At 45.7% G+C, this 27467-nt stretch overlaps 8 protein-coding genes and 1 non-coding gene across 16 annotated transcripts; 6 read left to right on the forward strand and 3 right to left on the reverse strand.

Moving 5' to 3' along the window:
• The first annotated feature begins 2095 nt into the window (after positions 1-2095).
• On the forward strand, positions 2096-4194 carry LOC9647904 (cysteine-rich receptor-like protein kinase 2). Its single transcript, XM_024686529.1, is given in 6 exon segments — positions 2096-2219; positions 2315-3020; positions 3258-3348; positions 3404-3626; positions 3708-3936; positions 3989-4194. Coding segments are annotated over 6 exon segments (1533 nt in total). The 3' UTR covers positions 4149-4194.
• Positions 4195-7463: 3269 nt separating this feature from the next.
• LOC9647905 (protein HOTHEAD) lies at positions 7464-9429 on the reverse strand. Of its 3 annotated transcripts, none has more exons than XM_002981573.2 (4): positions 9339-9429; positions 8615-9259; positions 7754-8564; positions 7464-7701 (listed from the first exon to the last, which is right to left on the reverse strand). In XM_002981573.2, exons 1-4 carry the CDS (start codon positions 9397-9399, stop codon positions 7659-7661), a joined length of 1560 nt encoding a protein of 519 aa, XP_002981619.1. In that variant the 5' UTR covers positions 9400-9429; the 3' UTR covers positions 7464-7658. The 3 variants fall into 3 exon arrangements, with proteins under 3 accessions (XP_002981619.1, XP_024542318.1, XP_024542319.1); XM_024686551.1 differs by lacking the exon at positions 7464-7701 and having other exon boundaries at positions 7881-8075; positions 8128-8564; XM_024686550.1 differs by lacking the exon at positions 7464-7701 and having other exon boundaries at positions 7744-8564.
• A 1059-nt stretch (positions 9430-10488) lies between these two features.
• Positions 10489-10572, reverse strand: TRNAL-CAA. Its single transcript has one exon. It is a non-coding gene; the product is annotated as a tRNA-Leu (tRNA).
• Positions 10573-11244: 672 nt separating this feature from the next.
• On the forward strand, positions 11245-15359 carry LOC9648118 (DNA annealing helicase and endonuclease ZRANB3). Its single transcript, XM_024686583.1, has 21 exons — positions 11245-11482; positions 11555-11914; positions 11967-12099; positions 12151-12323; positions 12371-12480; positions 12536-12611; positions 12658-12717; positions 12772-12892; positions 12950-13101; positions 13148-13249; positions 13298-13408; positions 13457-13522; positions 13573-13671; positions 13725-13907; positions 13959-14261; positions 14314-14495; positions 14542-14644; positions 14699-14844; positions 14895-14974; positions 15026-15186; positions 15245-15359. Exons 1-21 carry the CDS (start codon positions 11252-11254, stop codon positions 15329-15331), a joined length of 3039 nt encoding a protein of 1012 aa, XP_024542351.1. The 5' UTR covers positions 11245-11251; the 3' UTR covers positions 15332-15359.
• Positions 15287-16211, forward strand: LOC9647906. The gene is made up of 4 exons (XM_002981494.2): positions 15287-15533; positions 15587-15797; positions 15868-16037; positions 16097-16211. Exons 1-4 carry the CDS (start codon positions 15375-15377, stop codon positions 16136-16138), a joined length of 582 nt encoding a protein of 193 aa, XP_002981540.2. The 5' UTR covers positions 15287-15374; the 3' UTR covers positions 16139-16211.
• A 16-nt stretch (positions 16212-16227) lies between these two features.
• Positions 16228-17070, forward strand: LOC112350410. Of its 2 annotated transcripts, none has more exons than XM_024686591.1 (6): positions 16228-16347; positions 16412-16489; positions 16565-16635; positions 16703-16792; positions 16852-16969; positions 17036-17070. In XM_024686591.1, exons 1-5 carry the CDS (start codon positions 16248-16250, stop codon positions 16879-16881), a joined length of 369 nt encoding a protein of 122 aa, XP_024542359.1. In that variant the 5' UTR covers positions 16228-16247; the 3' UTR covers positions 16882-16969; positions 17036-17070. The 2 variants fall into 2 exon arrangements, with proteins under 2 accessions (XP_024542359.1, XP_024542360.1); XM_024686592.1 differs by having other exon boundaries at positions 16703-16844; positions 16884-16969; positions 17036-17053.
• Positions 17071-17705: 635 nt separating this feature from the next.
• LOC9647907 (BAG-associated GRAM protein 1) lies at positions 17706-21862 on the forward strand. Of its 2 annotated transcripts, XM_002981495.2 has the most exons (19): positions 17706-17858; positions 17942-18994; positions 19220-19267; positions 19332-19429; positions 19483-19558; positions 19619-19747; positions 19800-19840; positions 19895-20003; positions 20059-20175; positions 20225-20254; positions 20302-20401; positions 20466-20572; positions 20629-20775; positions 20820-20924; positions 20973-21119; positions 21179-21232; positions 21285-21348; positions 21405-21466; positions 21518-21862. In XM_002981495.2, the coding sequence occupies exons 2-19, from the start codon at positions 18779-18781 to the stop codon at positions 21653-21655; spliced, it is 1788 nt and encodes a 595-aa protein (XP_002981541.1). In that variant the 5' UTR covers positions 17706-17858; positions 17942-18778; the 3' UTR covers positions 21656-21862. The 2 variants fall into 2 exon arrangements, with proteins under 2 accessions (XP_002981541.1, XP_024542353.1); XM_024686585.1 differs by lacking the exon at positions 17706-17858 and having other exon boundaries at positions 18932-18994; positions 19200-19267; positions 19483-19562.
• A 3-nt stretch (positions 21863-21865) lies between these two features.
• Positions 21866-23762, forward strand: LOC9647908 (tubulin alpha chain). The gene is made up of 4 exons (XM_002981496.2): positions 21866-22088; positions 22290-22524; positions 22587-22957; positions 23025-23762. Exons 1-4 carry the CDS (start codon positions 21996-21998, stop codon positions 23673-23675), a joined length of 1350 nt encoding a protein of 449 aa, XP_002981542.1. The 5' UTR covers positions 21866-21995; the 3' UTR covers positions 23676-23762.
• Positions 23763-23933: 171 nt separating this feature from the next.
• Positions 23934-26909, reverse strand: LOC9647909 (UDP-glucose 4-epimerase GEPI48). Of its 4 annotated transcripts, none has more exons than XM_024686590.1 (10): positions 26576-26909; positions 25982-26229; positions 25861-25910; positions 25654-25789; positions 25484-25585; positions 25138-25365; positions 24976-25060; positions 24765-24847; positions 24580-24671; positions 23934-24508 (listed from the first exon to the last, which is right to left on the reverse strand). In XM_024686590.1, the coding sequence occupies exons 2-10, from the start codon at positions 26195-26197 to the stop codon at positions 24388-24390; spliced, it is 1113 nt and encodes a 370-aa protein (XP_024542358.1). In that variant the 5' UTR covers positions 26198-26229; positions 26576-26909; the 3' UTR covers positions 23934-24387. The 4 variants fall into 4 exon arrangements, with proteins under 4 accessions (XP_024542358.1, XP_024542356.1, XP_024542355.1 ...); XM_024686588.1 differs by having other exon boundaries at positions 23934-24299; positions 24356-24508; positions 24580-24847; XM_024686587.1 differs by having other exon boundaries at positions 23934-24303; positions 24356-24508; positions 24580-24847.
• Between the last annotated feature and the right edge of the window lie 558 nt (positions 26910-27467).

Raw genomic sequence — 27467 nt, forward strand, 5'->3', positions numbered from 1 at the left:
ATGGAGAAGCAGCGCCGGAGAATGGAGGCAAATCGAGCGGTCGCTTTGGCCGGGCACCAGATGTGTCCTGTCGCATTTCTCACCGCCAAAGCTGCAGCGTCTTGAGCAGATCTTCTCGGGAAGACGATTTAAAAGATCTGAAACGCCAAAAGTTGTGTTATTTTAAAATTAGTACTTGCCCAGGTGGTTAGTAAGGGTAAATTTGGTGCTAAAACTGATGCAATGCATCATGCCAACCATTGTGCTGTTTTGTAGTTTGCCTGGAGCTGGATAACAAAGAAAAAGCTCCTGGTGAGATTTTTTTTTTTTCCCTCAAGGAAGCACTATAAATCTCTGGCCTATCCTGGTTGGGGCGAATAATCTCAAACACCAATCCTTTATGTAACACATTAATATCACTAGTTTTTGGATTTACAATAATTTATAAGAAACAAATTAAAAAAAGGTTTATTGAAGTATAAAAGGAAAGAAAGTGCACCCTTTTTAAAAAATTTAGCAAGTTTGAGTTTTTTGCGCCAGCTGATCCCCCTTCTAACAACCTGGTTCCCCTGCCACATTACCAACTACGTGTCTTGCCTTAATTTGCAAAACAGAATCAGTATTGGCTACTACAATGTTATAGTAACTAATATTGATCCTGTATCGCAAAGTGAGGGAAGTAGGGCTGGAGAACTTAATCCAAGACTTAATCTGGGTAATAAATAAAGGTTTAAAATTTCAATCCCATATGTGATATTAATATATAAAAAAGAATTTTAATATTTTAATTCCTTCACTTAATGCTTTATACCTAGTTCATTTCAACCTAGTTCCTTGCAAAACGCTCCTCATGTTAGATTTATATAAATTATCGTCAAAAGGGACGATGTTTTCACCGTGGATATGGAGTATATGTAGGGTTTATGAGCGTGAGCAGTGCATTGACGTATGTTTTCAATGAAGGAGCTACTAGCTCAGCAACGCCAACAGGTACTAGTTTTGTCTTTCTCATTTGTGTTTGTTCTTGGAGCATTTTTCGTTTACATCGACTTTTCTCATCACTTTTCTGTTCGTGTTTCTCATCAGGAGGCAGGAGAGATTCTGCTAGAGTCTCACAAGGCATTTATGTCCAATGAACCCGCGCAAGAGAAGCTCAAGGAGATAGTAAAACTCAAAACAAGCAATGTAAAACTGGGGGACAACAGTGATTATAGCTTTGTCTCGGACATTTCAAGCTCCACTCTACGATATCACGCTTTCCTCAAAAGGTGGGAACAGATTCGGACTAATGTTTTTATTGCTTCCTTCTAACAACTTTCCAAACTTTTGAGTCCAGGAAAATGTGTCCCGCTCTTTAAAAATCTAGCTCCTCCGCGGAGGAAGTCGCTTCAAGCGCTGGCTCCCGAAAAAGTCAGTTTCTCATGGTGAGCACATTTCTCTAAAATTCATCGGCTAGTCTGTTAAGATGTATTTTTTCGCAAAAGTTTGAGCTTCGTATTTAACGGGTTACAATCCTATCGTGATTGATCCTCCCTGGGTAAACAAGAGCATCCACCGAAGATCAGTGTGCTAATTTACATTCTTCGCTTTCACTAACTTCGTCCCTTTTTTTTTCAGTTATCCAACTTTATCTTCCCTTGCAACAATTGGTGCTCTGATAGGCTTGTGGATAACAAATCGAAGCTTCATCAATTTGTAGAGAAAGAACGTTTTCCTGTCAGCTTGTGGTACTGGCTCAACGTCTGCATTTTTTTTTTTTCCGACTGTATTTTCTACCTTTGTAAAGCTGCAGATAGGTTACGTAAACCATCACAAGCCATTAGGCAAAATTGCTTTTATCTTTTGCTTCAAATTATGCACTCTATGCAGGATCACAACGATGTTCCTCACAGACGCGTTGCTATTAGTTACAAGGCCAATTCTTTGATGTCAGCAGCTGGCCGCTAGCAATTCTGTACGTTGGAATAAAGAGGAGGATGCACAGCTTCATGCTCGAGCTCCGCTTCTCATTTCATTGCCGTGTCAAAAGACTTACTTGAACCAATGCTGAAGAAGTCCACAGAACATAGTTGGCTCCATTATGAAATCTGGATTGTAGTGGCAAGAATCATGAACCATGTGGTCCTCAGATAGCGTCAGAAAATCGAACTCGCTCCAGAAAATAGCTTTTGCTTTGAAATCGAAGTGGTTCGTTTCCCCATCAAAACAGCTCCAAAGCTCTAACCGGTTTCGGGCAAGAAGTACTGTTTTTCTTGTTAAGTTTTAAAAAAAAAAAAAAACGGAAGGAAAGGATACCGCCTAGCGGGGACTTCTGCGACTGCTACACGATGCTCAGATCTCTACACGTTTACTAGCCAGCAGTATCGCAGGAATATCATCCAGGCTTTTGGTTCTCTGGCAAACACCACGGATTACAAGACGGTGATCATAAACAGCAACAAGAATGGCTCTACAGTTGACACAGTGTTTGGCCTCCTACAATGCCGTGGAGACATTTCTTCCAGCGACTGCAATGCCTGCGCTTCGACTGCCATCAACTCTCTCAATGGATCCTGCGTCAGAAATTCTACAAAGGGGGGACGGGTGCAGGAAGAGACGTGTTTTCTACGCTACGAAGATCACTACTTCTTTTCGAATTACTCTGGAATCGACTCGGCTCTGGTGAACTGCTCGTCCGGCATCAGTAACTCCAGCCAGTACCGTTCGAACACAGACACCGGTTTTGCGTTTCTGAGAGACCGTATTCCAGGTAGTGCTGGTGGCTTCATGATAGCTGTTGCTGGAACTTCTCCCGACAACAGCGCGTACGTTCTGGGACAATGTGTTCGTGATCTGAGCACTTCTGACTGCACGACCTGCTTGGAGAAAGCCAGAAGCTCATTGTCCAGTACTTGGAATGGCAGAGATGGAGGAAGTTGCTACCTGGCTGAATGCAATATGCAGTACGAGAGTTTCAAGTTTTTTGGTGGAGTTCCCGTCAACGCAAGCAGCAGTACCGCGGTTTCCACTTCCGGCGGAGGTGATTGTTTTTCATTCTTATTGTTTGTTATATTTTTAAACCTTGTTGTCTTTCTGAAGGTAGCAACAAAGCAAGAAATGTAGGCATAATCGTGGGAGTAATCGCCGCAGTGCTGCTGGGTGTTGGTATAGTTCTTGGTATGAATTGGTGGTGGCGAAAATTGGTAAATTCATTTGAAGCCAGCTTGCTTGGAAGCACTTACGAATTTTCATTTCTGCGATAGCCAATGACTTACAATGTACCTTGCATCGGGGGCCAGTTACGTTCCCATATCGGATGCTGAAATCGTCCACTGCAAACTTCGACGAAAGCACAAGCTCGGTGAAGGTGGCTTTGGTGCTGTTTACAAGGTTAAGTTTTATTGTTTTTGCAGCAGTGAAAACTCATGGATCTCTTCCTGAACAGGGATATCTTCCAGATGGATCCGAAGTGGCGATCAAAAAGCTCACCGTCACCTCCAAGCACGGTTAGCTTCAGTTTCTGAACGAAGTCAAGGCAATCAGCAGCGTGCAGCATCGGAACTTGGTAAAGCTGCTGGGATGTTCTATGGAAGGCACAGAAAGGCTTCTTGTCTATGAGCTCCTCAAGAACAACAGTTTGGAAAACGCTTTGTTCGGTACGTTTGATCGTTTGTACGTTTGTACGTTTGATCTCTTTATACTTCTACAGATTGTATTGAAGCTGGCTGGCCGTGTCTCAGGCCCTGTAGAGAAGCCCCTGTCCTGGGAAACTCGCCATAACATTCTCTTGGGAACTGCTCGTGGTTTAGCATATCTCCATGAAGACTCACAAATACGAATAGTACACAGGGACATCAAACCGAGCAACATTCTCCTGGATGAGTTCTACGAGGCCAAGATAGCCGACTTTGGATTGGCAAGGCTGTTCGAATCGTCCCATCAGCTGGAGGTTCTAACCACCAAAGCTGCAGGAACATAGTAAGTTCCATAGTACTTGATGTTTTACAACATGCTTTCGATGATCTTGCAGTGGCTACATGGCGCCAGAGTACGCACTCAATGGTCAGCTGAGCGACAAGATCGATGTTTACAGCTATGGAATCGTCATTCTGAAAACCGTGAGTGGCAAAAGAAACCGAGACAGATCACTGGTGGACGAGGTACTTGAAAAAATTAGTGTTTGTATTTAGATTTGTAAGGCTCGCGGAATTGTTTTCCAGGCATGGCAGATTCACGCTGACACAGGAGGGGTATTTCGCGACTTTGTGGACCCGAAACTGGAGAACGAAATTTCCAACAGCCAGGCGCTGCAGCTGGTGACACTGGCGCTCATGTGTACTCAAGGCTTGCCTCAGGCGCGGCCGTCAATGCCTCACGTCGTCGCGATGCTGGCAGGTTACTCAAACGCTCACGTTCCAGAGAACTTGAGCCGATCATCTTCAGTCTCCTACACAGCCATGCGATCCAATGACTCCACCAGGATCTCCTCGGGAGCTTCCAATGAATCCCCGCAGATTTCCACCTTGGGGCCACGATAGTTCCATTTTGATTTTGGAGTTTGAGATGTGCGCTTTCAAAACGTAGCGAGTGAGAGTGATCTTCGTTTATGCAAACGTTCAAATAATTAATATATCCAGAATATTGAAGCATTTATCTGATTGTATAAGATAAATTCATTCAAATTTTTTTATTCAGACTAAATAACCTAATTCTGAGGATGCTGCTGCTGCTGCTGTTGTTCCAAGAGTAATAGAATTTTTTAGAGGTCACAAAGTTTTGCGAAGTATCTGCTGGGGAACCACACCGCATTTATCACTGGTAAGATAGATCAATTCTCTTCTTTTTTGTGACTTTCTTCTTCTTTTCTTTTCCCTCCAAGAATCCGGGGAGCTTTTCACCTGTGGAGATTGAGACTTTGTAAGTCGAAGAACTCCCTGTAAAGTTCTGGCTCTTTCCAATGTGGAATCCACACACTGGTTCTCTCCGGTAAAATGTTCCTTCTTGCTTCCTTGCGTGCTTCGCATCCAAGTCGTGAGTGAATCTATCTATTTCTTTCTCTTTTCTCTTCTAGCAATGAGGGATACAGGAAAAGGAGATGGCCGAGTTGTCAAAGCTTTTCGACTAGCGAAGCGCGGTCAGCTCGGCAGCCTTTCGTCCCCAGCAGCTGAAAACACCGGAGCTTTAGCATGAATAAAAAGGACCAGGCTCTCAGTGCTGTGGTTTTCCAACACGTGTACTCTGTAAAATGTCATGTTCGACCGCTCGCAACATTTGTCACAGATTATATTCCTGTTTTGAAACATAGAAAGAAATAAAACATTAAGAGGATACAAGCTGACCATGCCATTCCCCATTCTCTGCAGGACACTGATTTCAAAAACCGCTTGAGATAAGACCATGGTTCCAGCCGAGAGAAACTTCGCGGAAGTTAAGCTCTTCACTTGCGAGAAACAGTATGTAAGCGTCCGTTTGATGCTTTTCCCGAGCTGGCCAGTGCCTGCCAGAAGATGGAATTGATTTCCTGGAGAAAAGGAAATTTCTTTGAAGACTCACCACTGGTTAGCTGTGGTCTCCATTTGCTGACCATAGGAGCTGAGCGATGGAATTGCTTGTGGAAAAGCCACTTTGTCGAGCTCTTCGGATGAAGGGCTGCCGAGCTGGCTGCGCTTGGCTAGTCCAAAAGCTTGACAACTCAGCCATCACCTTTGCCTGTATCTCTCATTGTTCGAAGATACGGAATAAACAAATAGATACATACTCACGATTTGGATGCAAACCACACAAGCGAGAAGAAAGAAAATTTATCCGCGAGAACCAGGGTGTGGCAAGCAACTTTGATAGCATTGGAAAGGGACAGAAAATTGAGTTCACAGGTTGAAGGCTCCATGACAGATGAGGTGTGGTTCCATGCTTCCCAAATTTTGTGAATTTTTACTTTGGAATACCATCTCCATACAAGAGAAATCAATCACCAAAGTCAAACAAAATTTCCTGACCTCTTTGTGAACTTGAATAAAATCACACATTAGGAGAAATCTCCAATTTAGAGTGGTGGTAACAAGACCTTCCACAAAATGCCAAGGACACCTATTGATTCCTTCAGCCCCAGCTTTGTCACACTTATTATGGAGCATGGGTATAGAGTTCAAGAAGTTGGAGCTAAATGCTTCCTCATTGATACAAACTCTCACCAGATTTCTCTCCCAATTCTTCCAGCAGTAGCACTGGTAATCAGCTGCCTTTATTTGTACGTTGGAGAGAATAAGGTATATGCTAAGTTGTTTAAAGAAAACTGTTAACTACTCAATCCTGAATACAATGGAGAAAAAGAATCTTTAAAACTCACCACTCAAAGCTGCGGGTCTCCATTTGCTGCCACAAATCGAAACACTGTAGGAGTCGAGCGATGGAATTGCTTGTAGAGAAGCAGTTATACTTGGCTATGGGGCGAACACGGGCAGCTTATGCTTGGCCATTCTAATGACGAAAGGTATCCTTGTACAGTATTTGGACAGCAAAGTAGTCATGTATGTTGCTCATATTTACATTTGCTTTTGATTTATGCTGTAATAACTTCGGGATCCTTGAAGAAGACAAAAATAGTCCCTTTTTATTTTAAACCAAATTGATTGAGAGAATCCTGGTGATAGTTTGTGCGAGGCTTTAATTTTATTTAATATAATTTAAATTTTTATGTATAGTATATTAATTCTCAATATATTATAGCAATTATGATTATATTTATAATTATATTTTTAACTTAATATTAAATAAAAATAGCTTCATATAATAATATACTTTCTTTATCTGTTTAAAATGTGGATTCTTGGGATTTTTTGTCTTAAATACATTAGAAAGAGATTTTTTTTTCTTACAAACTATAAGTCTAAGTTTTAACATGTTATAATCTTGAATTTTGTAAATTTTTTATATAAATTATTATTTTATGTTTATTTGAGTTGTAGGGGTATACAATTAAGTTAGATGGTATATGCACTTATGTTAATGTTATATTCTTAAAATGTACTGCCATGGGTAGCAACTAAAAATTGTAATTGGTTGTCCTCTGAAAACAATGTTAGCCTAAACTGTCATTCCCCATGATCAAATCTAGACTTTGATAGCTAAATTTGCTATATAAGAATTAGAGGTTTTGTCCAGTATTAACAGTGGCATATACTTGCTAAAAATAAAAAAATTTGTTGATCCCTTGGCTTATATGGTTATAAGGAGTTTTCCATGAGTATAAAAGTAAAGCAGTAAATAAGTTCTTTGTTCATAAAAAAAATCTGACATGGGCAATCTGTTAGCTCCAAGTAAACTCATATTTCTTAAATCTTCTACTTTTTTAGTATGTATGCACAACAATGACAAAGAATCAAGAACTATAAAATCATATCATAAATTTTAAAAATATCACCGTTGATATCCTTTATTACATTACCAAAGCAAGGTCCATGTCTTGGCGGTTCCAGCGGCCACGCAAGGCCATATCTCCTGATCCATCTCTGCAATGGTTCGTCGCTTTTCATTTCCAATTCCACAAACCGCAGAAGTTTCTTGTTGCCCAGCCAGAACGCAGTCTCCAACAGCTCATGGCTGAGGGACGTACTTGCTAGTGCATTTTCACTAGAGATAATACTATTTGATTCTTCTACACTTTTGCAATTTATGTATGTATGGTTTAGATAAAATTATTCTTAGCATGGAGGGATCTCGTCGACGATACTTTTCCCAACGTACCTATCAGTTCAGAAAACTAAATTAATCAAACTTAAGATAAAACTAAATATACCTTCCAAGCATCATCAGAGTCGCTTGTGGATTGGTTCCAGGCGAGATGTATAAAACGCTAGCATCCACCACACGTAAGTTGTGTACCCCAATCACCTTGAAGTTGGAATCTACCACCTTGTTTACCAAGCAGCCACCGTGATAGTGATACAAAGTTGCGACGTTTCTTTTGCAGTAATCTGCAAGGGTGCTGTTGATGACGCCGATCCTTGAATTGCCCCTGCTGGGAGAAATCACTGTTCCTCCGGAGGGGAGAGTTTGATTATCATAACGAAAAGGTTTGTAAGCGTTTGAGAGCAATGCTTTCTCCACTGCATCCACGCCTGCAACGCAAACTTGCAAATCTCTTGGCTCTTGGAAATAGTTGAAACTTACAACTGGATTGTCATCCACATTTATGGTGGCCAGGTAGAGCTCGCCCATGGAAGCTGGGCCATTGACCTTCTCAACAAGGAAGTTCGCGTTGGGCGCTAGCGTTCCTCCGCTATCACCCTCGATATAGCTCCCAAAGGACGTGATCCCGACGCTTAGACTCGTGGAGACCTCGACGTAAGATGGCGATGGGACGAACAAGTAGACTGTGGGGTTGTCTGCCATATGTTTCCCGACCTCTGGGAAATCCTTGATCACTTTGATGCCTTTGGATTGAAGATGGCTTCCAGGTCCGATTCCACTTAGCATTAGGAGCTGTGGACTTGCAATCGCACCTGCGCAAAGAATTACCTCGCTGGATCGCTTGGGGGAAAGAAATGCTTTCCGGATACGCCCAAGCCTGTCTTTAAACTCCACTCCATACGCTTTTGGCGATACACCTTCAAGAGAAGGGATATGAGCAATGTTTCTCTCGAAAACAAAAACAAACCTTGCAAGAAGAGAATTCGTAGAACTGTGGCATGGAGGAGAATTTTGATGTTTCTTGGATTCGCATAGACAAAGAGGTCTGAAGCTGGCCTTCGAGTTCCCGAATGATCGAATATGGTACCAGAAGTTTTGGTTCCAACCAAGTGATCATACGTCGCGTTGTTGTCGGGTGTGATTCCAGCTTGGAGCAGTGATTGCCGGAACGCTGTCTGGTATGGCCCAAGCTGATCTGGAATGGAAGACACGACACTCTCAACCCAGCGGTAAGACTGATTCACCAGGCAAAGATTGAGACCCAGAGTAGTGATGAAAGATTTCTCGGCGTGAGAATAAACCCCAGCATTTACACTGGATCCTCCTCCAAGAACTCGAGCTCTCCCGTTTCGTACGCCCTCTGTGGAGAAGAAGACCTGGAGTGGCGATTGGGGGCTGTCGTCGAATAGAATTGCTCCAAAGTTTTCGATCCTGGTGATGTTTGGATTGCCATACGGTGATCCCCCCCTCTCGAGCACAAGAACTTTGTATTTGCTCGAAAGCGTCGCGGCAAGGGGTGATCCCGCGGTTCCACCACCCACGATTATGTAGTCATAGTTAAACAAATCCGAGCTCGAGCGATCGGTGGCTTCTTGTATAAAACTGAACGTAGCTGTGCATGATTCATAGAGATCGATCAAACAAAACTATCTGTCGATCAATTGAAAGATTCTTGTGGAGGAAAGTAATACCTGATGATGTCGAGCTCTGGAAGAGAAGCACCACAAGAATGTAAGCAACGATCGGGCCCATGCCCCAAATCTCTAATGGAAGACAACTTCGATGATTCCTCCTATTATATCTCCAGTGATCGAGTCAAACATCGATGAGTATTTATTCCAAATCACTACATGATGTTGTTGCTACCAAAAAGATTGTTGCGATCTTTTATTGACTTTCAAGACAACAAAGAAAAGTAGGACTTCTGGTTTGTGACGTGCGTGACCCCAGGTAGGATTTCTCTTTGTCTCGCTTTCCGAGTACTTGCATTTTGGGTCATCGATCGGCGCCAATCGCAGTACAGGCAGGATTATGCTTCCTAGGAGAGGAATTACTCCGTCTACATTGTCCGCCTGTGTACCCGTCTCAAGGCGCTGGTGGATCCACAAGCAGCTCGTCCGGATGGGGATCGCCGAGCACCTGTGCTGAGAGTTGGACTTTGGGCCGAGCTCGTCCCTGCGTATGACGTCCAGAGCAACGATCTCGTCAACGCTTCGCTGTACACATGCATACATCGCGAGTGTGCAAGCTCGGATGATGTTTGGCGGGATGGCTCACAGTTGTCCAGTGCTTTGGAGAAAGATGATCAGCGGCCATTCCAGTCTAAAAGCGATGCAGTCCACGAAGATGTTGGCTGACGCCTACTGCTGCGTTTCGTTTCTGCGATTCTCCTGGCTCCGGAAGCGGGGCAAGAAGTTCATGAAAAGTGTGGCCTTGAGCAAGATGTTTTCGTCGGCAACGCACTCGTGGACATGCACGGAAAGTGTGGCAGTGTTTGAGAGAGCCCGGACGGGGAGAAAAACTGGTTTTCGAGGAACTTCATGGTGGAAGCGTACTGCTCTACAGGCTACAGCACAGAGGCTATACAGGCATTCTTACAGATGCTACAGAAACATTCACGAGTGTTTTGGTTAGCATGCGGACATGCTGGTTTCATATGAGAAGGGATTCTCATGGCAGTGTGTTGTCAGTTTACTTACTTACGATGCTCTAGCAGGATCGGATGATGCTGCCAAAGTCGAGAAACAATGACTTGACGCGATAAACTGCAAAACGTAAAGGTAAAGTGATATAGTTTTTGTTCTTGAATGTGAATGTATAAATATAAAGGGTACATTTTCATGTCAGAAGTGGGATTTGAACCCACGCCCTCGTGAGAGGAGCAGAACTTGAGTCTGCCGCCTTAGACCGCTCGGCCATCCTGACATCATATGTTCATAATATTAGATTTTGATTTTTATCAAGCAATGGTTGAATGCATGAAGCATTCAACCACTTGGCAATGCATGCTGGAGTGTAACATAATATATAAGGCCTGAAAGGTCTAGCGATTATTCAGCAAGAGTTGATTGAGCTCCATTAATCACTACTACAGCAATGAAGGCTGCTTTAATGTTGCTTCTAGTTTTTGCCTTTGCCACTTTCCAGATAGCAGTGTCTTCTTCTTCTTCTTTGGGTAGAAGGGAGCTCAATGGTGTTGCTGATCAAGACCCATCAGTGGAGCCATCATCCAGTTCTCTAGTGCATCCTCCTGAGATGGATGATCATGATCATGGAGATGAAGTTCATGATCATGAAGATGATGGAGGTCCTCCAGTCCATGGGTCTCACAAGCACAGGAGGAGCAACAACAACAACAACAACATCAACATCAATATCAACATCTGCAGAAAGAAGTCTATGAATCATGAAGATTCAAAGAACAAGGACAAGGAGGACAAGAAAGGGTTCCATTTTTAGTGTAAAAAGGATGGATCCTCTCCATCATTTGTAGATCAATAAAACCAGAAATTCTTGTCTTGAGGAAAGTAACTGAATATTCCTTACAAAAAATACAAAGGCCTAAAGTTTTAAACGGTCACAATTCCTCAAGCCCTAGTAGGGCATGGAGATCAGCGAGGAGCAGCGCAGGAGAATGGAGGCGAATCGGGCGGCCGCTTTGGCCCGGCGCCAGAGATCTTCTCAAAATGCGGAAGCTTTGGCGAATTCCGGTGAGAAATGCGACAAGGCACATCTGGTTTCTCTCGAGATTTGCTCGGCAAGCGAGTTTTTCGTAGTGCCACCGCATTCCTGTTGCTCTGATGTACTTCGCCGAGTGCACCATTGGCTGGAATCGGTAAGTCTAGCTATCGTTTGAGAAGAAAAAGAATTTCTTCTGAAAGTTCATGGTTTTTTTTCCCCTTTGTAGGTGCCACCATTGTGCTGGAAATCATGCGATTATAATCGCTGTCCAGTCTATAGACTGAGAGACTACGAAGTCGTGACAGACGTTTTGCAGAGGTTGCCTGGAGTGAAGTTGGAGCACATACCATTGAGCACACGCAATTCTTTGAGGAGCTGCTCTCACCAACTAAGAAACGCTGACCAGTGGCTTCCCTTCCACCCGAGGCATGCTCCAGACTCAGTCGTGGACAAGCTCTTGCTAGGCCTGCCTTGGAAGTTGAAGCAATACTTGTTGCCTTTTCAGTGGGATGGTATTCGATATGGTTTGCGAAGAGGTGGACGCGTGCTAATTGCCGACGAGATGGGGCTCGGAAAGACTCTTCAGGTAATCTTCGAGTACGGTTTCTGTTGTTCTCATGACTTGTTTTTTGACACAGGCCATCGCCATCGCGGCATGCTATCTAAACGACGGACCTTTACTTGTTGTTTGTCCCGCTAGTCTACGTTTGGTCTGGGCCGAGGAACTAGAGAGATGGCTTCCATTTCTCTCACCTTCAGATGTTCATCTTGGTACGTTGATGACTTCTCTTTCCAAACGTTTGATTCTGTCTACCTGTGCAGTGTTTGGACGAGAAGACGATTTAAAAGATCTGAAAACACCAAAAGTTGTTGTAATATCTTACAATATGCTAAGACGGCTTCGGGAGAGCATACTTCGTTGCAGCTGGGAGACGGTAATCGTTGACGAATCACACAATATCCGATGCTCGAAGCGTCCTACTGATTCCGAAGAGGTACGAGTTTACTTTTATTTTTTATATCGGCTGAATAGTAACTATAGACTACAGCGCTGATGGAAGTGGCTCGAGCTGCGCCAAGGGCGGTCTTTCTTTCCGGTACTCCATCACTCTCTAGGCCTTTCGATATTTTTAACCAAGTTAACGCTTTGTGGTAAGAATGTTTTCTTTAATATTTAACAAAGAAAGCTCATCTGCATTGTTTACAGGCCGGGCATATTGGGAAAAAACAAGTATAATTTTGCGCGAAACTACTGCAGCTCAAGTAGTGATGCAGCGTACAAGGTGTCAACTGTGTTATTTTATGACGTAGTCTCACCATTATTTTCAGGATTACCAAAGAGGCGTCCGGCTGGAGGAGCTAAACATTTTGTTACGAGAAATAGTTATGGTATATATGCCACTAATTTTTAATTTGTTTGAAGTTAACTTTACTTTCTCCTAGATACGAAGGCTGAAGGATCAGATTCTGACGCAGCTGCCTCCAAAGCGAAGACAAATTATACGATTGAGACTAAGCTCCGGCGATATGTTGGAAGCGAAGGCTTCTATTGATGCTGACGGAGGTAGTTGTACACTCTAAATTTGTGTCGATGTCTTGTCTTGACTATCAAATTCTACAGACGAAAGACAGCTGAATACGCAAGAAATTGGAATCGCAAAGCTCAAGGGTGTGACGGACTGGCTCTCAAACAATCCCTTTTCTGCCGTCAAAGAAGAAATGCAGAAACTAATCATATTTTGTCATCACCATAAAGTTATGAACTCGCTACAGGTTTGTATCTTATTAGTAAACTTTAGCTTATAAGTTGCTGCAACAGGAATTTATCGTAAGCAAAGAAATTGAGTTTATTCGGATAGATGGGCACACTGATGCGAAAGACCGTCAAAAGGCTACAGAGATTTTCCGGCAAAAAGATGAGGTAAAATGTTTTATCTAGTTTCCCGTTGACACGTTACTGGAATTGAAGGTAAAGGTGGCTATTGTCGGGGTCACAGCGGGTGGTGTTGGGCTTGATCTGTCTGCTGCACGCAATGTGGTGTTTGTGGAGTTGCCGAAGACTGCATCAGAACTTGTACAGGTCAGTTGCATTTTAAGTCATTTGCATTAACAATCGGTTCGTTAGCAGGCGGAGGACAGAGCACATCGAAGAGGTCAGAAAAGCGCAGTTAACATTTATATATTTTGCGCTAAGGTATGTTTCTCTTGAACTTATTAGTCGAGGTTCTAATTTGCATGCTGCAGGAGACATCAGATGAATGCCACTGGCAATCACTCAGTAAAAGTCTTGAAAGGGTAACTACAATGACGAACGGATCAGAAGATGCTATACCCGGTTTAGAGGTCTAGAGTTCTCTCCTGGCATGGCTGTTTATTGACGTGCTTGTTTGGTCCAGGTGGAAACTCTTATGGATCAAACAGAGTCAGGTGATACGAAAGCGTGCAGTTTGCTACGGAGATGTCAGAACAGTCTGCCGCCGGATGAAGTCCCAGAAGGAAGACGGGTTGTGTCTGAAACCGCGCAACAAAATGCGTCCAATGAAAGCTGGAATTTTGATGCACACTTGTTGATGTTTGAGGTACATAACAGGTATCACGTTGTGATTGAAATGTCACCGGCTTTTTTCCAGGTAAGCTCGAACACTGGCCGAGTTCATCTGTACAAGAAGTCGCTTGAAGAGCCGCCTGTCGTGACCGCCTTAAGTGAGAATTTCAAACCCGAGGATTTAGAGAAGCTGGAACAGATACCAAGCACCGAGAGGAATTTGTTGCTGCCAACCTGTCTCCTTGAGAATACTTCTCTTGTGGACGCCTCAATGGCTTTCATTCGAGAATGGAAGACATTACGACCGGTTCATCGAAAAAGGCTGTATGGAAGACCACTGCAGCTACCTTTATCAAGGGCACTCAGCCGCTTAACTGGAGCTCAAGGGGTATGCTTACGTTTTAGCAGAAGGATGTACTTTTCTCACCTTTTTTTCTCAGGGATTGGTGAAAGGAGGAAGCAAAAGGCGGCGAAGGCCAATCGGTGAACTGGCTTGCCCGTTACCAGACGGAGCATCGTGGAGAGACATTTATTTAAGCGGCAATATGTCTTCCAGACCGATCTTGCAAGCTTGGACGGCAGATGACAATCCTCTGTGCAAACTCTGTCACAGGCCATGCACGTAAGTGTCCCACGCAATTTTGCAACGCTTATAAAGCTCATCACAGGAGACAAGATTCAAGGGAGCCAACGACGTTGGAGGACTTGTTCTGCAAATCGGATTGTTTCGAAGAATACATGACGAAGACTAGCAGTCACTTTATGCGTGAGGTACGTGTGGAGTAAACATTTACTACCTACTGACGTTGGAGCTACCATTTGCAGAAACTGTTCCGACTGGAACGCGGCGTATGCGTGACTTGCAATCTAGACTGTCATGCCTTGGTGGAGTGCATCCGAAATCTCGATGTGAACTTGCGAAGCGCCTACATTCTTAAAAAGGCCCCGGCTTTTGGCACACACGAAACGCTGTACGTTTACTGTTTCTTCTTGTTCCCCATCTTCTTATGCATTTTTGCAGGCTTCAAAATCTTGTCGAAGATCCAATCGAGGGGAACGCTTGGCATGCCGATCACATTGTACCAGTGTTTGCTGGCGGAGGTAAGAGGCTAGAGACAGTCAGTATGAAATACTTACAGCCTTGCTTTCCAGGAGAATGCGACCTGGAAAACATGAGGACTCTTTGTGTAGTCTGTCATGCACAGGTAACTAGCGAGCAATGCCGGAAAAGGCATGCGTCCTTTCGCAAAGCGCAACGAGCTTTACAGTTCACAGTGGAGAGACTCCTTGACAATAAGCGACTAAAATCAGAGGTATGGCTTCCTCCGAAAGGGAGATCATCAATCAAGTGCTCCACTTTGCAATTTACAGGAGGTGATTCTTTCAGAAACCGATGACGACAAAGAACTTCTGGGAATTGAAGTTGCAGGGAGTGCATACTCTAAGCAAACAGGATAACGTATAATAAACTATCACGTCAGATAAACCAGCGGTGGAGGGCATGGCTATGGCAACAACACTGCCGTGCTTGGCGCCCGGAAGATTTCGGAGCCGAGTATTCCCATCATGCAGAGCGAACGCTGTTCCTCCCGACACAGTCGAGACAGAGGAAAAGACCAAGGCGAGCTCCAGTCCCAATGTTGAGAAGGAACTCTCCAAGGTAAGCAGAAAGATTGGTCTCAAATTCATGGCGCTCTCATGTTTTTTCGCCAGGCAGTGAAGAAAACAGCCGCTACTTTCGCTCCTCGTTCGTCCACTGCAAAGAAAAACCCGGCCGTCCCAGGCAGCGTTTTGTACACCGTTTTCGAAGTCCAGGGCTATCTCTCGATGGCTGTTGGAGGTCTCCTCGCGTACAACTATTTGTTCCCTTCAGACGAGCCTGATATTGCGAGACTGATGGGAATGTGGTCCGTGTGGATGTTCAGTAAGTTACCATTCTTTCTCTTTCTCTTTTTTTTCGTTATCTGATGAAAACTTTTCTGCTGGGTTTGTAGCAATTCCATCGCTTCGCGCAAGAGACTGCTCGTCTAAAGAGAAGGATGCTTTGAATTATTTGTTCTTGGCACTTCCGCTTGTCAACGTTTTGCTCCCATTTGTGTGGAAATCGTTCGCGGCTGTGTGGTCAGCCGATGTTGCGGTATTTTTCGCAATCTACGCATGGAAGGTGAGTTGTTTCGTCTTTCTAATGGTTATATTTTTCTTGACTCGGCTATGGTGATTCAGATGGAGTGGCTCCAACAAAACGAATCCAAAGACAAGCAATAGTATATTAGCTTTGATGATCTTTGTAAGTTTTTAAAGGTTTTGTACAAAGGGGAAAGTATAGTTATTTCGGGTAGCTCAAATTCTAGGGTTCTTAACGGCTCAAACTGTCATGGGTATCGAAGGCGATGGCAAAAGGAGGGCCGACGAGACGCGCATTCGCAGGCTGCAGAAGATTTTAGGCAGCAAGCGCGCCTCCCCTACTCTCTCCGGTGAGTGGCGATCGATCGCGATCCATTTTATTCATTCATCTTAGGCGAGAAAATGCGATCCCAGGGTGCTCGGAAGTAGAGAATGATCCGATTAAGAAGCTCAGCACCGCGACGCAAAGCGCCCTCAATGATCTAAAGCTTGGTAACGATCGATTGGAAGTTTTGAGAGCTCGATCGAAAGTTTTTTTCCCACACGTTTTTTTGTTCTTGTCTTCAGAGGTTTCTAAGATGAGGAACGATTTGGAAAAGCTCACAGAGGAAGTTCACGCAGCAAAGAAGCTCGAGGCTGTAAGTTTCAAAGAGGAAGTTCTGTGCGTGATGTGATTTTTCTTTTTCTTTTCTTTTTTTTGTCCAGGAATCTAAAGGGACAGCGTTAGACATGGAGAAGCGTTTCACTGCTCAGATGGAGGAGTTCCAAAGGAGCCTTGCATCGCTACGAGGAGAGGTACACCTCTAGCGTCCGGTTTGATCCTCTAACCAGGCTGATAATCTCTCTGGTAAAAGGAAAAGCAAATTCTAAGGCGTTGCTGTTGAAGGATTTGCCAGGGACTCAAGCGTTGACAAGCTCGCCAAATCTAAGGAAGTCAAATGCGTCCAGTCGAAACATCGGCCCAACAAAGAGGTAAGGCGATCGTTTCTTGATGGAAGAACGCATTTTCAACAAGCTGAGACTTTTTCATTTTGGCAGTCATACCATCAATGGCTGCTCTTCGGATGTTCACAATGGTAAGTTTTCGATTATTTCTTCTCCTCCTCGTTCCATTCTAAAGCTTCGTTTTGATCTTTGTAGTTGAAGCTCAGAGAAAGGATGTTGTCATCTACACAAACCCGCAACACATACAACGAACCGTTGCTGCTGTTCGTGGATGGCTTCGAGAATGTGAGCGTGCTTTTCTTCTTTTTCTTCTTTCATTTTTACGATCTCAAATAACACGTAAAACTCCTGGTAGCTCCGACTCCACGAGAATCAACGAGCAAGGATCAACGTCACGAGGATCCTCTCATCCACATTCCCACATCCTCGTTAATGAGCTCCATCCGAAACGAGGCAAAGCTTTTCAGCAAGCACCACAAGAAGGCAAACAACTTGTCTCGGAGCGAGTCCCAGAGCCCGAGCACACAAGTGGAGTCCATCTCCGAAGCGTCGGCCAGCGTCAAGGACACAGTGCCCCCGGCAATGCGAATCCTGCAGAGAAGAAACATGAGAATGGCCGACTTGCTTGGAAGGTTTGCTTTTCTTTGTTGTTCTTCTCCTTTGTTTTGTTTCTATGATTCTAACGCGGAAGTCTTGTGCGCAGCAGCGAATCCGACGAAGACTGACTGACTCTTTCCATTTGCGCGTTGGAGGTAAGGTACGTACGTCCTCTTGCTTTGGCTTTTTGCCTTTAGAAGAACAAAGCAAAAGTGAAAGCTAAAGAACACTACTGTTGCTAATGCTGTGCTAAATGATCATCTCCAGCACTGAGTGACAAAGATTTGGCAAAGATGAAGGAACAAAATCGAACCCACGGGTACTTTTCTCTGTCAATCTCATCTCTGATCCAACACTGTTGCTATCGACAGCTGCTGATGATAGTCTCTTTCGCTTTTGCAGTGTCGATCGATCAAACAAAGCAAAGCCTTGAAAAAAATGGAGAGAGAAAGCGAAAAAAGAACAAAAAAAAAAAAACAAACTCGTAAAGTTACTGCTACGCCAGAACTGGTTGACCACTTGTTAACACGTCGAAGTTTCTAAAGTCAAATACGCAGGGACTTTTCCCTCTTCGTGGAAGAGAGAGAGAATAAACAATCTTTCTTCTCGCTAATGTTAGCTATGTCCGATCAACGAAAGAATTTCCCTCTCTTTCGTAACTCGCGGCCGGGGGATCGCAGCCGTCGATCCGCGAGCGTTTAAAAGGGGGCCGGGGAATGTAAATGGGAAAAATGGGACGGTTTAAGATTAAAGAGGGGCCGCAAACACGCAAGAGACTGGGCGCCTCGCGTCTCTCCGCCGTGTGCTCTTCGCGAATCGCGCGCGAGAGAGGTATGTTTGATCTTCTCCTCCCCCGCCTCCTCCACGATCCGCGCGGCGCTGCTGCTCCCGGGCGATGATCTCTCGCGCCGCGGCCGGGCTTTCCTCGTAGGTCAGGATGGTGCTGCTCCAGCCGCCGCGCGCGATCTCGGTAGACTAGGCAATGGCGGTCACACGCGGCTCGTGATTCCGAGTGAAATTTCGGGGAGGATTGGATTGCTTTGACCGGGATCGGCAGGAACAGGTCTAGGAGGTGTCACGCCAGTTTGGATTGCCGGGAGCCCTAAACCTCGCGCTGGTTCTCTGGGAAAGAACGCAAGAGAGGTCTCTAGCGACGAAAAAGAAGGCATCTGGAGAGCTCATGTGTGGAGGACTTGGTAAATTTCTTCTCTAGCGAGCAACAAAGGAAGAAGGTCGTCAATGAGAAACGTGGTCGAGATAGCGATGCAAGTGTTGCTACCATCCTGGGGAGAAATCAACGTTTCCTTTGCGGCGGCGGTGCTGGTGATCTTCATTTTTGGTGTTGTGCGGCATGTCGAACGTCTGCGAGAAGCTGCCGGGGGATTTTTTCTCTCCGCCGCGGAGGACTTTGGTGTGGAGGGAATTCGCGAGAGGGAGCTGGAGAGAACGAAAGAGGTATTTGAAATCCTATCTCCCGCTTTGGATGATTGTTTGCTTTCTTTGCCTTTCTTGGTCTTTCGTTTTCGTTTCTCTTTCTGGTACTTGTGTTTTTTTTTTTTGTTTCTCTTTGGAAAGCTTGGGATGCTGCATATGATCAAAGTAATGCTCTGGATGTTAAGCTTTGCACATGTGATATTCTTTTCTTTTCTTTGACATGCAGCATTGGGGCTTTTGCTGTAGAACTCTTCGAAAGTGGACGCGGGAAGCCAGCCTATGTACTTCGTTAAGGTATACGAGCCCCCTTCCAGGTAGTCATTGTGACAACGTAACGAGCGTCTTCATTTTCCTGCAGCTGGAACTTCTAGCGGCGAAGAATATAGCAGCTGCGAATCTAAATGGAACGTCTGATCCTTACGCGGTACTCACCTATGGTTCTCAAAAGCGTTTCAGGTGCCTACACTTATTTTTTGTTGTTTTGAGCATAAGTCGAGTGTTTTCTTCAGCTCTTTGGTTCCTGGTTCAAGAAATCCCATGTGGGGAGAAGAATTTGACTTTTATATTGATGACCTCCCAGCTCAAGTACGTGAGTTAACAATTTTTTTTTCTCTTCCACCACTGAGTTTCTATCGCTTTTTTCAGATCATAATAGCGATTTACGACTGGGATATAATCTGGAAAAGCACAGAACTTGGCTCGACAACCATCGAGATCAAAGAGGAGGGACAAACAGAAGCTATTTGGCATTCTTTGATTGGCACCTCTGGACAGGCAAAACGTTAAATTTTGTTTTAGTGGTGCTTACTACTTTTTCTCTCTTCAGGTTTGCGTTCAAACATGTACTCGCCGTGTGCCAACAGCAGGGTAGGAACTATGTTCTATTACGAAGAGAAAATGACACATACTAGCTCATCGCAGGACTGTTGCTGGAACCAATCGACGACGATTTCTAGAATCGCCGACTGGCACAGAAGTTCGTCAAAAGCCGGGGCCGCTGCAGACAATCTTTGACCTGCCTCCTGATGAAGTATGGTTTGACGGTGATTTTTGCTTCATTTTCTTAAAAAACATTGTCCGTGCAGATGGTTGAGCACAAGTTTTCATGCGCGCTGGAGAGATCATTTTTGTACCATGGGCGTATGTACGTGTCTGCTTGGCACATATGCTTTCATTCGAATGTCTTTGCTAAACAACTAAAGGTACGTCACCGGCGACATTTTTTTCCAGGCTATTTACTTTCTTTTCTAGGTCGTGTTGCCTTACGATATCGTAGAAGAGGTAAACTCTGTCACTTTGTCCATTTCATATCTATGTTCGGCTTATAGATCAAGAAAAGTCAGCACGCCTTCATCAACCCCGCGATCACCATCATTTTGAGGGCTGGTACAGGTGGTCAGGGTGTTCCTCCTCTTGCTAGTCCAGATGGTTGGTATCAAGTTTGTTTCTGCTGGGCTACAGCGATCTAAACAACATTCTTGTCTGGATATAGGTAGAGCAAAGTATAAATTTGCATCCTTTTGGAACCGGAATCATGCACACAGGGTTCTCCAACGCGCTGTGAAAAACTATCAAGGAAATGAGGAAGCCGCGAAGCAGGTCTGGCTAAGTGTAACCTCTGGCATTGCAGAGACTAATCGATTATCAATTTTCAGGATAAGTTCATGCGAGTTCACAGCACAAGGTACCAGGAACAGCAGGTCGTACCATTTGTGTCTAGTGTGGATGAGACTACTCCGATTGAAGAAACAAAAGTGGTGCAACCTTTTATCAAAGACGACGTTCTAGTTGACATTGTAGAGGTTAGTGAATTTCTATTGAAGCTGGCTGACATTATTTGTTGCAGGATATGCTGCCTTGCTCTGCCGAGCAATTTTTTGCTTCCGTACTAAGCGACAAGTCGGACTTTACGACGCGCTATCGAGCAGAGCGCGAAGACACTGAATTGCAGGTTCACTTAATTCTGTGTGCGTTTCTTAGCTAACTCGCTGCAGCTCAGATCGAACCATGGCGCAATCCGGAGGAGTACAGCGGTATTCTGCGGAAAGTTACGTATCGAGCAAAGTGTAACAGCCCAATGTGTCCTCCAGACACCGCAATGACTGACACACAGCACATCTTCTTTTCGGGCGAGAAGAAACTACTGGTGCTTTTACAAATATGCCCACGCCGGTTAGAGCTAACTCGTGATCTTGTTACTTCCAGCATTGGGAAAGCATTCAACAGGCGCATGACGTTCCATTCGGTTCCTCGTTCGAGGTAATCACTCGACTATGCGATTTTTCGTTTTTGGTTCTACTTCTTTGCACAGATCCACGCAAGATGGACAGTGGAAACGCTCTCGGAATCAAAGTGCAAGCTGAGCGTCAAAGTTGGTACGGAAACTCTCGTTGGGACGAGCTCCACTTGCTAACTCTTTGATACATTTTAGGAACTAACTTCAAGAAGCGACTGTTCATGGCGTCGAAGATTCGAAGTGGTGCTGAATCTGAGGTACGCGAAAACAAAAGTCCTAGCGTTTCCAGTCTGATTCTTCGTTTGCAGTACAAAACTGATGCAATGAAGTTCATCGAGATCATCAAGAAGGGTCTCAAGGAGACCGGTTCTACCGCCAACGATGAATCGAGTGTTTCTACTCCGGCCTTGGAGATTCCCCTCGTCGGCACAGCAAAGACTTCGTGACAGCAAAGAAAGAACAAACAATTCCTGACAGTTTTGGTAGAGAGAAAATGACGTATGGAGAGGATGATTTGATTGACAGCCGTGGATCTGGTGATCCGGAATGTCATGCCGATGCAGAGATCTTGGCCGCACGTTGACAGCGGTGGAATCCGGACGTGTAATGAGAATCCAATCGACGTGAAATATCATAAAAAGCTCTAGTCGCGAGAGAGGCATTTCATTGTTTGAGCGGCAGGGCAGGATTTTCGGACGGGCGTCTTCGAACACGCCTAGACGAAAAGCCTGGGAGCTTCGTTCGATCTCTTCTCTTGCCGCCGGAAGCTACTAATCGCTAGCGAAGATGAGGGAGTGTATCTCGATCCACATCGGTCAGGCCGGAATCCAGGTCGGCAATGCGTGCTGGGAGCTCTACTGCCTCGAGCATGGCATCCAGGTGAGAAATTTCGCGCAATCTTTTCTCGATTTGGCTGGATCTGTGCTAGATCTGGTCCTCTATGGCTTGTTTCTCGCTAGATTTGGCCCTCTATGGCTTGTTTCTTGCAAGATCTATGCTCCGCTCACCTGCATTTGGCCCTGATCCATAGATCCGGGCGGCGAATTCCTGGATCTAACGAAATATGTGGATATTTTGCAGCCGGATGGCCAGATGCCAAGCGATAAGACGGTTGGCGGCGGAGACGATGCTTTCAACACCTTCTTTAGCGAGACTGGTGCCGGCAAGCACGTCCCCCGCGCCGTGTTCGTGGATCTGGAGCCGACGGTCATCGATGAGGTTCGCACTGGTACCTACAGGCAGCTCTTCCACCCGGAGCAGCTCATCAGTGGCAAGGAAGACGCTGCGAATAACTTCGCTCGTGGTCACTACACCAGTAAGATCTAAACTTCTTTTTGCAAAGGTTGGCTAATTTCTTGTTCATCTTCTTGCTATCAGTTGGAAAGGAGATCGTAGATCTTTGCCTGGATCGCATCCGGAAGCTGGCCGATAACTGCACTGGGCTCCAGGGATTCCTGGTCTTCCACGCCGTGGGCGGTGGAACGGGATCCGGCCTGGGCTCGCTGCTGCTGGAGCGCCTGTCGGTGGACTACGGGAAGAAATCCAAGCTCGGTTTCACCGTCTACCCGTCACCCCAGGTCTCGACCTCGGTGGTGGAGCCTTACAACAGCGTGTTGTCCACACACTCGCTTCTGGAGCACACCGACGTCGCCGTGCTGCTGGACAACGAAGCTATCTACGACATCTGCCGCCGATCGCTGGACATCGAGCGCCCGACGTACACCAACTTGAACAGGCTCGTCTCTCAGGTATGAGAAAATCTTACGACACCACTCTCATGCTCGTTTCTATAACTTTTGCGATGTTGGGCTTTAGGTGATCTCGTCGCTCACGGCATCCCTGCGCTTTGATGGAGCTCTCAACGTGGACGTGACCGAGTTCCAGACCAACCTCGTCCCCTACCCGCGCATCCACTTCATGCTCTCGTCCTACGCGCCGGTCATCTCCGCCGAGAAGGCCTACCACGAGCAGCTGTCGGTGGCCGAGATCACCAACAGCGCGTTCGAGCCGTCGTCGATGATGGCCAAGTGCGACCCGCGCCACGGCAAGTACATGGCGTGCTGCCTCATGTACCGCGGCGACGTGGTTCCAAAGGACGTGAACGCGGCGGTGGCCACCATCAAGACCAAGAGGACCATCCAGTTCGTGGACTGGTGCCCGACGGGATTCAAGTGTGGGATCAACTACCAGCCGCCGACGGTGGTTCCAGGAGGAGATCTGGCCAAGGTCCAGCGCGCGGTGTGCATGATCTCGAACTCCACCAGCGTCGCCGAGGTGTTCTCCCGGATCGACCACAAGTTTGATCTCATGTACGCCAAGCGCGCGTTCGTGCACTGGTACGTGGGTGAGGGGATGGAGGAGGGGGAGTTCTCCGAGGCCCGCGAAGATCTGGCAGCGCTCGAGAAGGATTACGAGGAGGTCGGGGCCGAGTCCGCGGACGATGCCGACGATGGCGAGGAGTACTGAAAGAAAAACTCGGGGAAAAAAAGTGTGGCTTTTAAAAAATAAAGATGTGTGACAACGAAGTAAAGAAGTAAAGTTAATTTGACCTAATTCGTCATTTGTTTATGGTATAAAGTTAATTTGACCTAAGTTAGACATGTCGTACGGCATTAAATTAAATACTTCTTCCCCCTTTGTTGGAACTTTTGCCATATATTGTCCAGCAATCATGCAAGGCTGGAAGCAACTATGGACTTAGATTCTTCGCAACTGTAAAATAAGTAAGGGCAAATGCAGTCAACGCATCTTGACTGACTCGGAATAATTCGTGACTCCAACCAAGTGATTGGCATCGGCGAGCTTCTTCTTTATTGTTTTTTCGGTTTCCTTTTCCTTTTAACTTTCCAGTATCAAACGTCCTCTACAAAAGTGAGTTGAGGCAAAGGGATCAACTGAGATCATCATCCCTCCCGAGCCCAACAAAAGAATGGGTCATCATTTTTCTTGCAAAACTGTTATGGGATCTTCTTGCTTGCTTGCTTGCTTCTTGCTTCTTGCTTGTTCTTGTCTTTGCTGTGTTCGTTTATCTGCTTTATCCCTGTGTCCCGTAAAGCTAAACCCCCCATTCCCCAGCATTTCTATCTCCAGCTATCTGGGAGCTATCTCTAAGCTGACCAAAGGAATTATATTACAAAATCTCCCACCTCTTTCTCCTCGTCGTCGACGCCCCAACGAATCAGTTGCTGTAAGCCTTGCACTCGGTGTGATTGTTCTCCTCTTCGTAGACGTAGCCGTATGGATTCTTGCTGGCCCAGTTCCATTGATCCCTGGCCATTTCATCGATACCATACCTGGCCCTGCGATGCGAAGTGGGACATGAACTTGTAAGCCAAACAAAAAGGTAACAGTTCTAATGAAAGATACTTACTTCCATCCGAGTTCCTTCTCGGCCTTCTCTGTGGATGCGTAGATCTCGCTACAGTCACCTGGTCTTCTACCAGCGATTTTTAGCGGTATTTTCTGCAGCACAGGGGCCATCGACCAAGTTTGTCTTTGCATCTTTTGGTACGAAAAAAAAAGAGAGAAGCATCTCTCCAATTGTATGAGCTGTACCTTTCCACACGCTTTCTCAAATGCCGCCACCATCTCCAATACGGAAGTTCCCCGTCCCGTGCCAAGATTATAAACATCACAGGCTACATGAAAAAGAAACGAAACAGAAAGTTAGCTCACACTCGCACCAGTGAAAAAGGAAGTGACGCGAGGAGAAAAGGCAGTCTGGAAGACTGTGGCATTGCGATCTTTCCCAATTGACTTCACTCACCTCCCGTGCTCCCAGACTTGAAAAGCTTCTCAACCGCTGCAATGTGACCAGTGGCCAAATCTACGACGTGAATGTAATCACGGACCTGCCGTCAGAGGTAAGAAACCATGAGCATTCAATGTACAGAAAATAAAATGTGATAAAAAATGCATTGAGACTGACCCCTGTTCCGTCTCTCGTTGGGTAGTCGTTCCCAAACACTGTCAGCTCGGGTCTTCTTCCGACTGCTACTTGTTGAACAAACGGCATCAGATTGTTTGGGATTCCACGAGGATCTTCACCAATGTGTCCGCTGGGATGGGCTCCCACAGGATTAAAGTATCTGAGCAAGATGATTTGCCAGCCAGTGTCGGCTGCGTATAAGTCGCGGCAAATCTGTTCGATATAGAGCTGCAGAGAGCATAAGTTTTTAGCAAGAAAACAAAAGATAATGAAAGGAGAATGGCGTGAGTTCTAGAGTTTGAAGAGTGTAGAGCACGCAAACGCAAGAGGAGCATGAGTTACTCACCTTCGTTCGTCCGTATGGATTCAAAACATCCAGAGGGAAAGTCTCAGTACATGGAACAGTCTTTGGTTGTCCATACACGGTTGCCGATGACGAGAAAACAAGCTGCCAAACAAGGAAACAAATGTTTTAACGGATCGACGATTGATGGAGCAAAGAAAAGCATGCAAAACCTTCTTGCAGTTGTGCTTGGTCATGACGTCCATGAGATTGAGCGTCCCTACGAGATTGTTGCAGTAGTAGAGCAGCGGCTTTGCAACACTCTCCCCAACAGCTTTGAGGCCCGCGAAGTGTATGACTGCATCGAATCTGCGGACACAGAAAAGCAAGACTTTAAAAGGCTATCTTCCCGGGGAAAACAGAAAAACAAATAAACTCGCCTCTGTGCCAAGAACATCCTTTCCAGGGACTCTTTGTCACACAAATCCACCTGAGAATTGGGAGAAGGAAAAAAAAAAGGAAGATGATAAAAAAGCTGTGCGAATTCTTGTTTCTCCAGACCTTGTAAAAGTATAAGTTCTTCTTGTATTTCCCGGCCAAATCTCCAACTCTTCTCACCGCCTCGTCCGATGCGTTGGAGAGGTTGTCGATGATCACCACCTTGTATCCAGCGAGTAAGAGCTGGAGCGAGCAATGACTTCCAATATATCCAGCGCCGCCAGTCACCAGAATAGTTCTCGCCGAGTGACCATTGGTGACACTGGCCCAGTGATTCATCCTCGTCCCAAAGAATCCTCCTCCACCACCACCTGAGAGAGAAAGAGATCGAGCACAAAGAAACCACTGAGAAAATCGCCAAGAACACGAAGGACTCCACTCCAGCGCATTAAAAGGCATTAAAGTCTCATGCAGGAATTCAAGGCAAAGCCAAAATCAGGGCAAGCGAGCGAAGCAACGAATCCAATCCAGAATTCTTGGCAGCCAAGGAAAAGAAAAGAAAAAGAAAGAAGAAAAGAGGCTCCTCGCATCACTCGCCCAAGCCAAGAACAAGCAAGGAGACCTGATCTCGCCAAGAACTCCAATTGGAGCTCAAAATCCCCCGGATCGAAAGGAAGCGATCACAACCCATCTGGGAAAACGCGGAGAGGGACTGACCTGGTTCACGCGGCGATGGCGATGGAGGGAATTCGGGGCGAGCCACCTGTGAGCGATTCGGGGACAGGAGATCAGCTCTCCCCGTGACCGGGAGCAAATGGAGGAGGCGCCCCTCAGTAGCCAGCGTGACCGACCGCGCAAGAACAATGTGAGTGGAGTGGTGGAATCGCGCTCCTCGCTCTCACAGAGAATCGCCCTCTTCCCTTTTCCTGGCCAGGAAATAAAAAAAAGAGAGAGAAAGAGAGAAAAGGCCTCCTTGTGCTCGTCTTGTAAGTGTCGTGAAGAAGCGTTGGGTGGAGTGAGCGGGATTGGATCGCCAATTTTGGGGTCCGCGTTTTCGTTGCCCACCCTATATATTTTCTCCTCGCTCCTGTTTTTCTCTTACCCGGTATATACCCTTACGGCGTAAGAATATTCTGTTAGATCGCGTACGGGCCCGAGAAATTTGGAACGCAAGAACGAACTAACTATACGTGTGGTAATGGATGGCTGCCTCGCGTCCATTCGAGAAAGGTGGCGGGCAATGTGAGAACTTTGGTTGCCTCACGCCTCCCCTGTAGCCCTAAGGTGGCGGAGTATGATAAGTTGGTGCGTGGGATTTTTTCAATCTAATCTTAGGTGGCGGCCACATGCATGCACAGGCTGGAGTTGTAGATTCTCTTTTTGACAAAGGTGGCGGCGGGCTGGAGTTTCTGGGAGAAAATGGCGTGCAAGTAAATTTGGTGTCGATCGTTTTGACACGAAATCCCGGCGCTTGTGATAAAGATTGTGAGAAGGATGGGATTAAAAGCCAGCGTAACAGATAAGGATAACGGACCACACGCAGCGCAACATTTGATTCGACACGCTGGATTGGGATATGCTTCCGGCATATTCTTGGTTGCGTATGGAC

Source organism: Selaginella moellendorffii, unplaced genomic scaffold (assembly GCF_000143415.4).
Source record: "Selaginella moellendorffii unplaced genomic scaffold, v1.0 SELMOscaffold_49, whole genome shotgun sequence".
NCBI lineage: Eukaryota > Viridiplantae > Streptophyta > Lycopodiopsida > Selaginellales > Selaginellaceae > Selaginella > Selaginella moellendorffii.

Excerpts from the sequence above, each read along its gene's own strand:
- LOC9647908 (XM_002981496.2), top strand. The coding sequence starts at position 21,996 with ATGAGGGAGTGTATCTCGATCCACATCGGTCAGGCCGGAATCCAGGTC. Across the intron at positions 22,525-22,586 it reads CGCTCGTGGTCACTACACCA|TTGGAAAGGAGATCGTAGAT; the intron begins GTAAGATCTAAA and ends TCTTGCTATCAG. Across the intron at positions 22,958-23,024 it reads TGAACAGGCTCGTCTCTCAG|GTGATCTCGTCGCTCACGGC; the intron begins GTATGAGAAAAT and ends GTTGGGCTTTAG.
- LOC9647906 (XM_002981494.2), top strand. The coding sequence starts at position 15,375 with ATGGCTATGGCAACAACACTGCCGTGCTTGGCGCCCGGAAGATTTCGG. Across the intron at positions 15,534-15,586 it reads TTGAGAAGGAACTCTCCAAG|GCAGTGAAGAAAACAGCCGC; the intron begins GTAAGCAGAAAG and ends TTTTTTCGCCAG. Across the intron at positions 15,798-15,867 it reads GTGGTCCGTGTGGATGTTCA|CAATTCCATCGCTTCGCGCA; the intron begins GTAAGTTACCAT and ends CTGGGTTTGTAG.
- LOC9648118 (XM_024686583.1), top strand. The coding sequence starts at position 11,252 with ATGGAGATCAGCGAGGAGCAGCGCAGGAGAATGGAGGCGAATCGGGCG. Across the intron at positions 13,250-13,297 it reads TTTTCCGGCAAAAAGATGAG|GTAAAGGTGGCTATTGTCGG; the intron begins GTAAAATGTTTT and ends CTGGAATTGAAG. Across the intron at positions 14,262-14,313 it reads GCTTAACTGGAGCTCAAGGG|GGATTGGTGAAAGGAGGAAG; the intron begins GTATGCTTACGT and ends TTTTTTTCTCAG.
- LOC112350410 (XM_024686591.1), top strand. The coding sequence starts at position 16,248 with ATGGGTATCGAAGGCGATGGCAAAAGGAGGGCCGACGAGACGCGCATT. Across the intron at positions 16,348-16,411 it reads CGCCTCCCCTACTCTCTCCG|GGTGCTCGGAAGTAGAGAAT; the intron begins GTGAGTGGCGAT and ends ATGCGATCCCAG. Across the intron at positions 16,793-16,851 it reads TTGCATCGCTACGAGGAGAG|GAAAAGCAAATTCTAAGGCG; the intron begins GTACACCTCTAG and ends CTCTGGTAAAAG.
- LOC9647909 (XM_024686588.1), bottom strand. The coding sequence starts at position 26,197 with ATGAATCACTGGGCCAGTGTCACCAATGGTCACTCGGCGAGAACTATT. Across the intron at positions 25,586-25,653 it reads CCAAGCACAACTGCAAGAAG|CTTGTTTTCTCGTCATCGGC; the intron begins GTTTTGCATGCT and ends CTTGTTTGGCAG. Across the intron at positions 25,366-25,483 it reads ATCCATACGGACGAACGAAG|CTCTATATCGAACAGATTTG; the intron begins GTGAGTAACTCA and ends TGCTCTCTGCAG.
- LOC9647907 (XM_002981495.2), top strand. The coding sequence starts at position 18,779 with ATGAGAAACGTGGTCGAGATAGCGATGCAAGTGTTGCTACCATCCTGG. Across the intron at positions 21,120-21,178 it reads CGGGCGAGAAGAAACTACTG|CATTGGGAAAGCATTCAACA; the intron begins GTGCTTTTACAA and ends TGTTACTTCCAG. Across the intron at positions 21,467-21,517 it reads GAAGTGGTGCTGAATCTGAG|TACAAAACTGATGCAATGAA; the intron begins GTACGCGAAAAC and ends CTTCGTTTGCAG.
- LOC9647905 (XM_002981573.2), bottom strand. The coding sequence starts at position 9,399 with ATGGGCCCGATCGTTGCTTACATTCTTGTGGTGCTTCTCTTCCAGAGC. Across the intron at positions 9,260-9,338 it reads CCAGAGCTCGACATCATCAG|CTACGTTCAGTTTTATACAA; the intron begins GTATTACTTTCC and ends AATCATGCACAG. Across the intron at positions 7,702-7,753 it reads ACTCTGATGATGCTTGGAAG|GTACGTTGGGAAAAGTATCG; the intron begins GTATATTTAGTT and ends CTGAACTGATAG.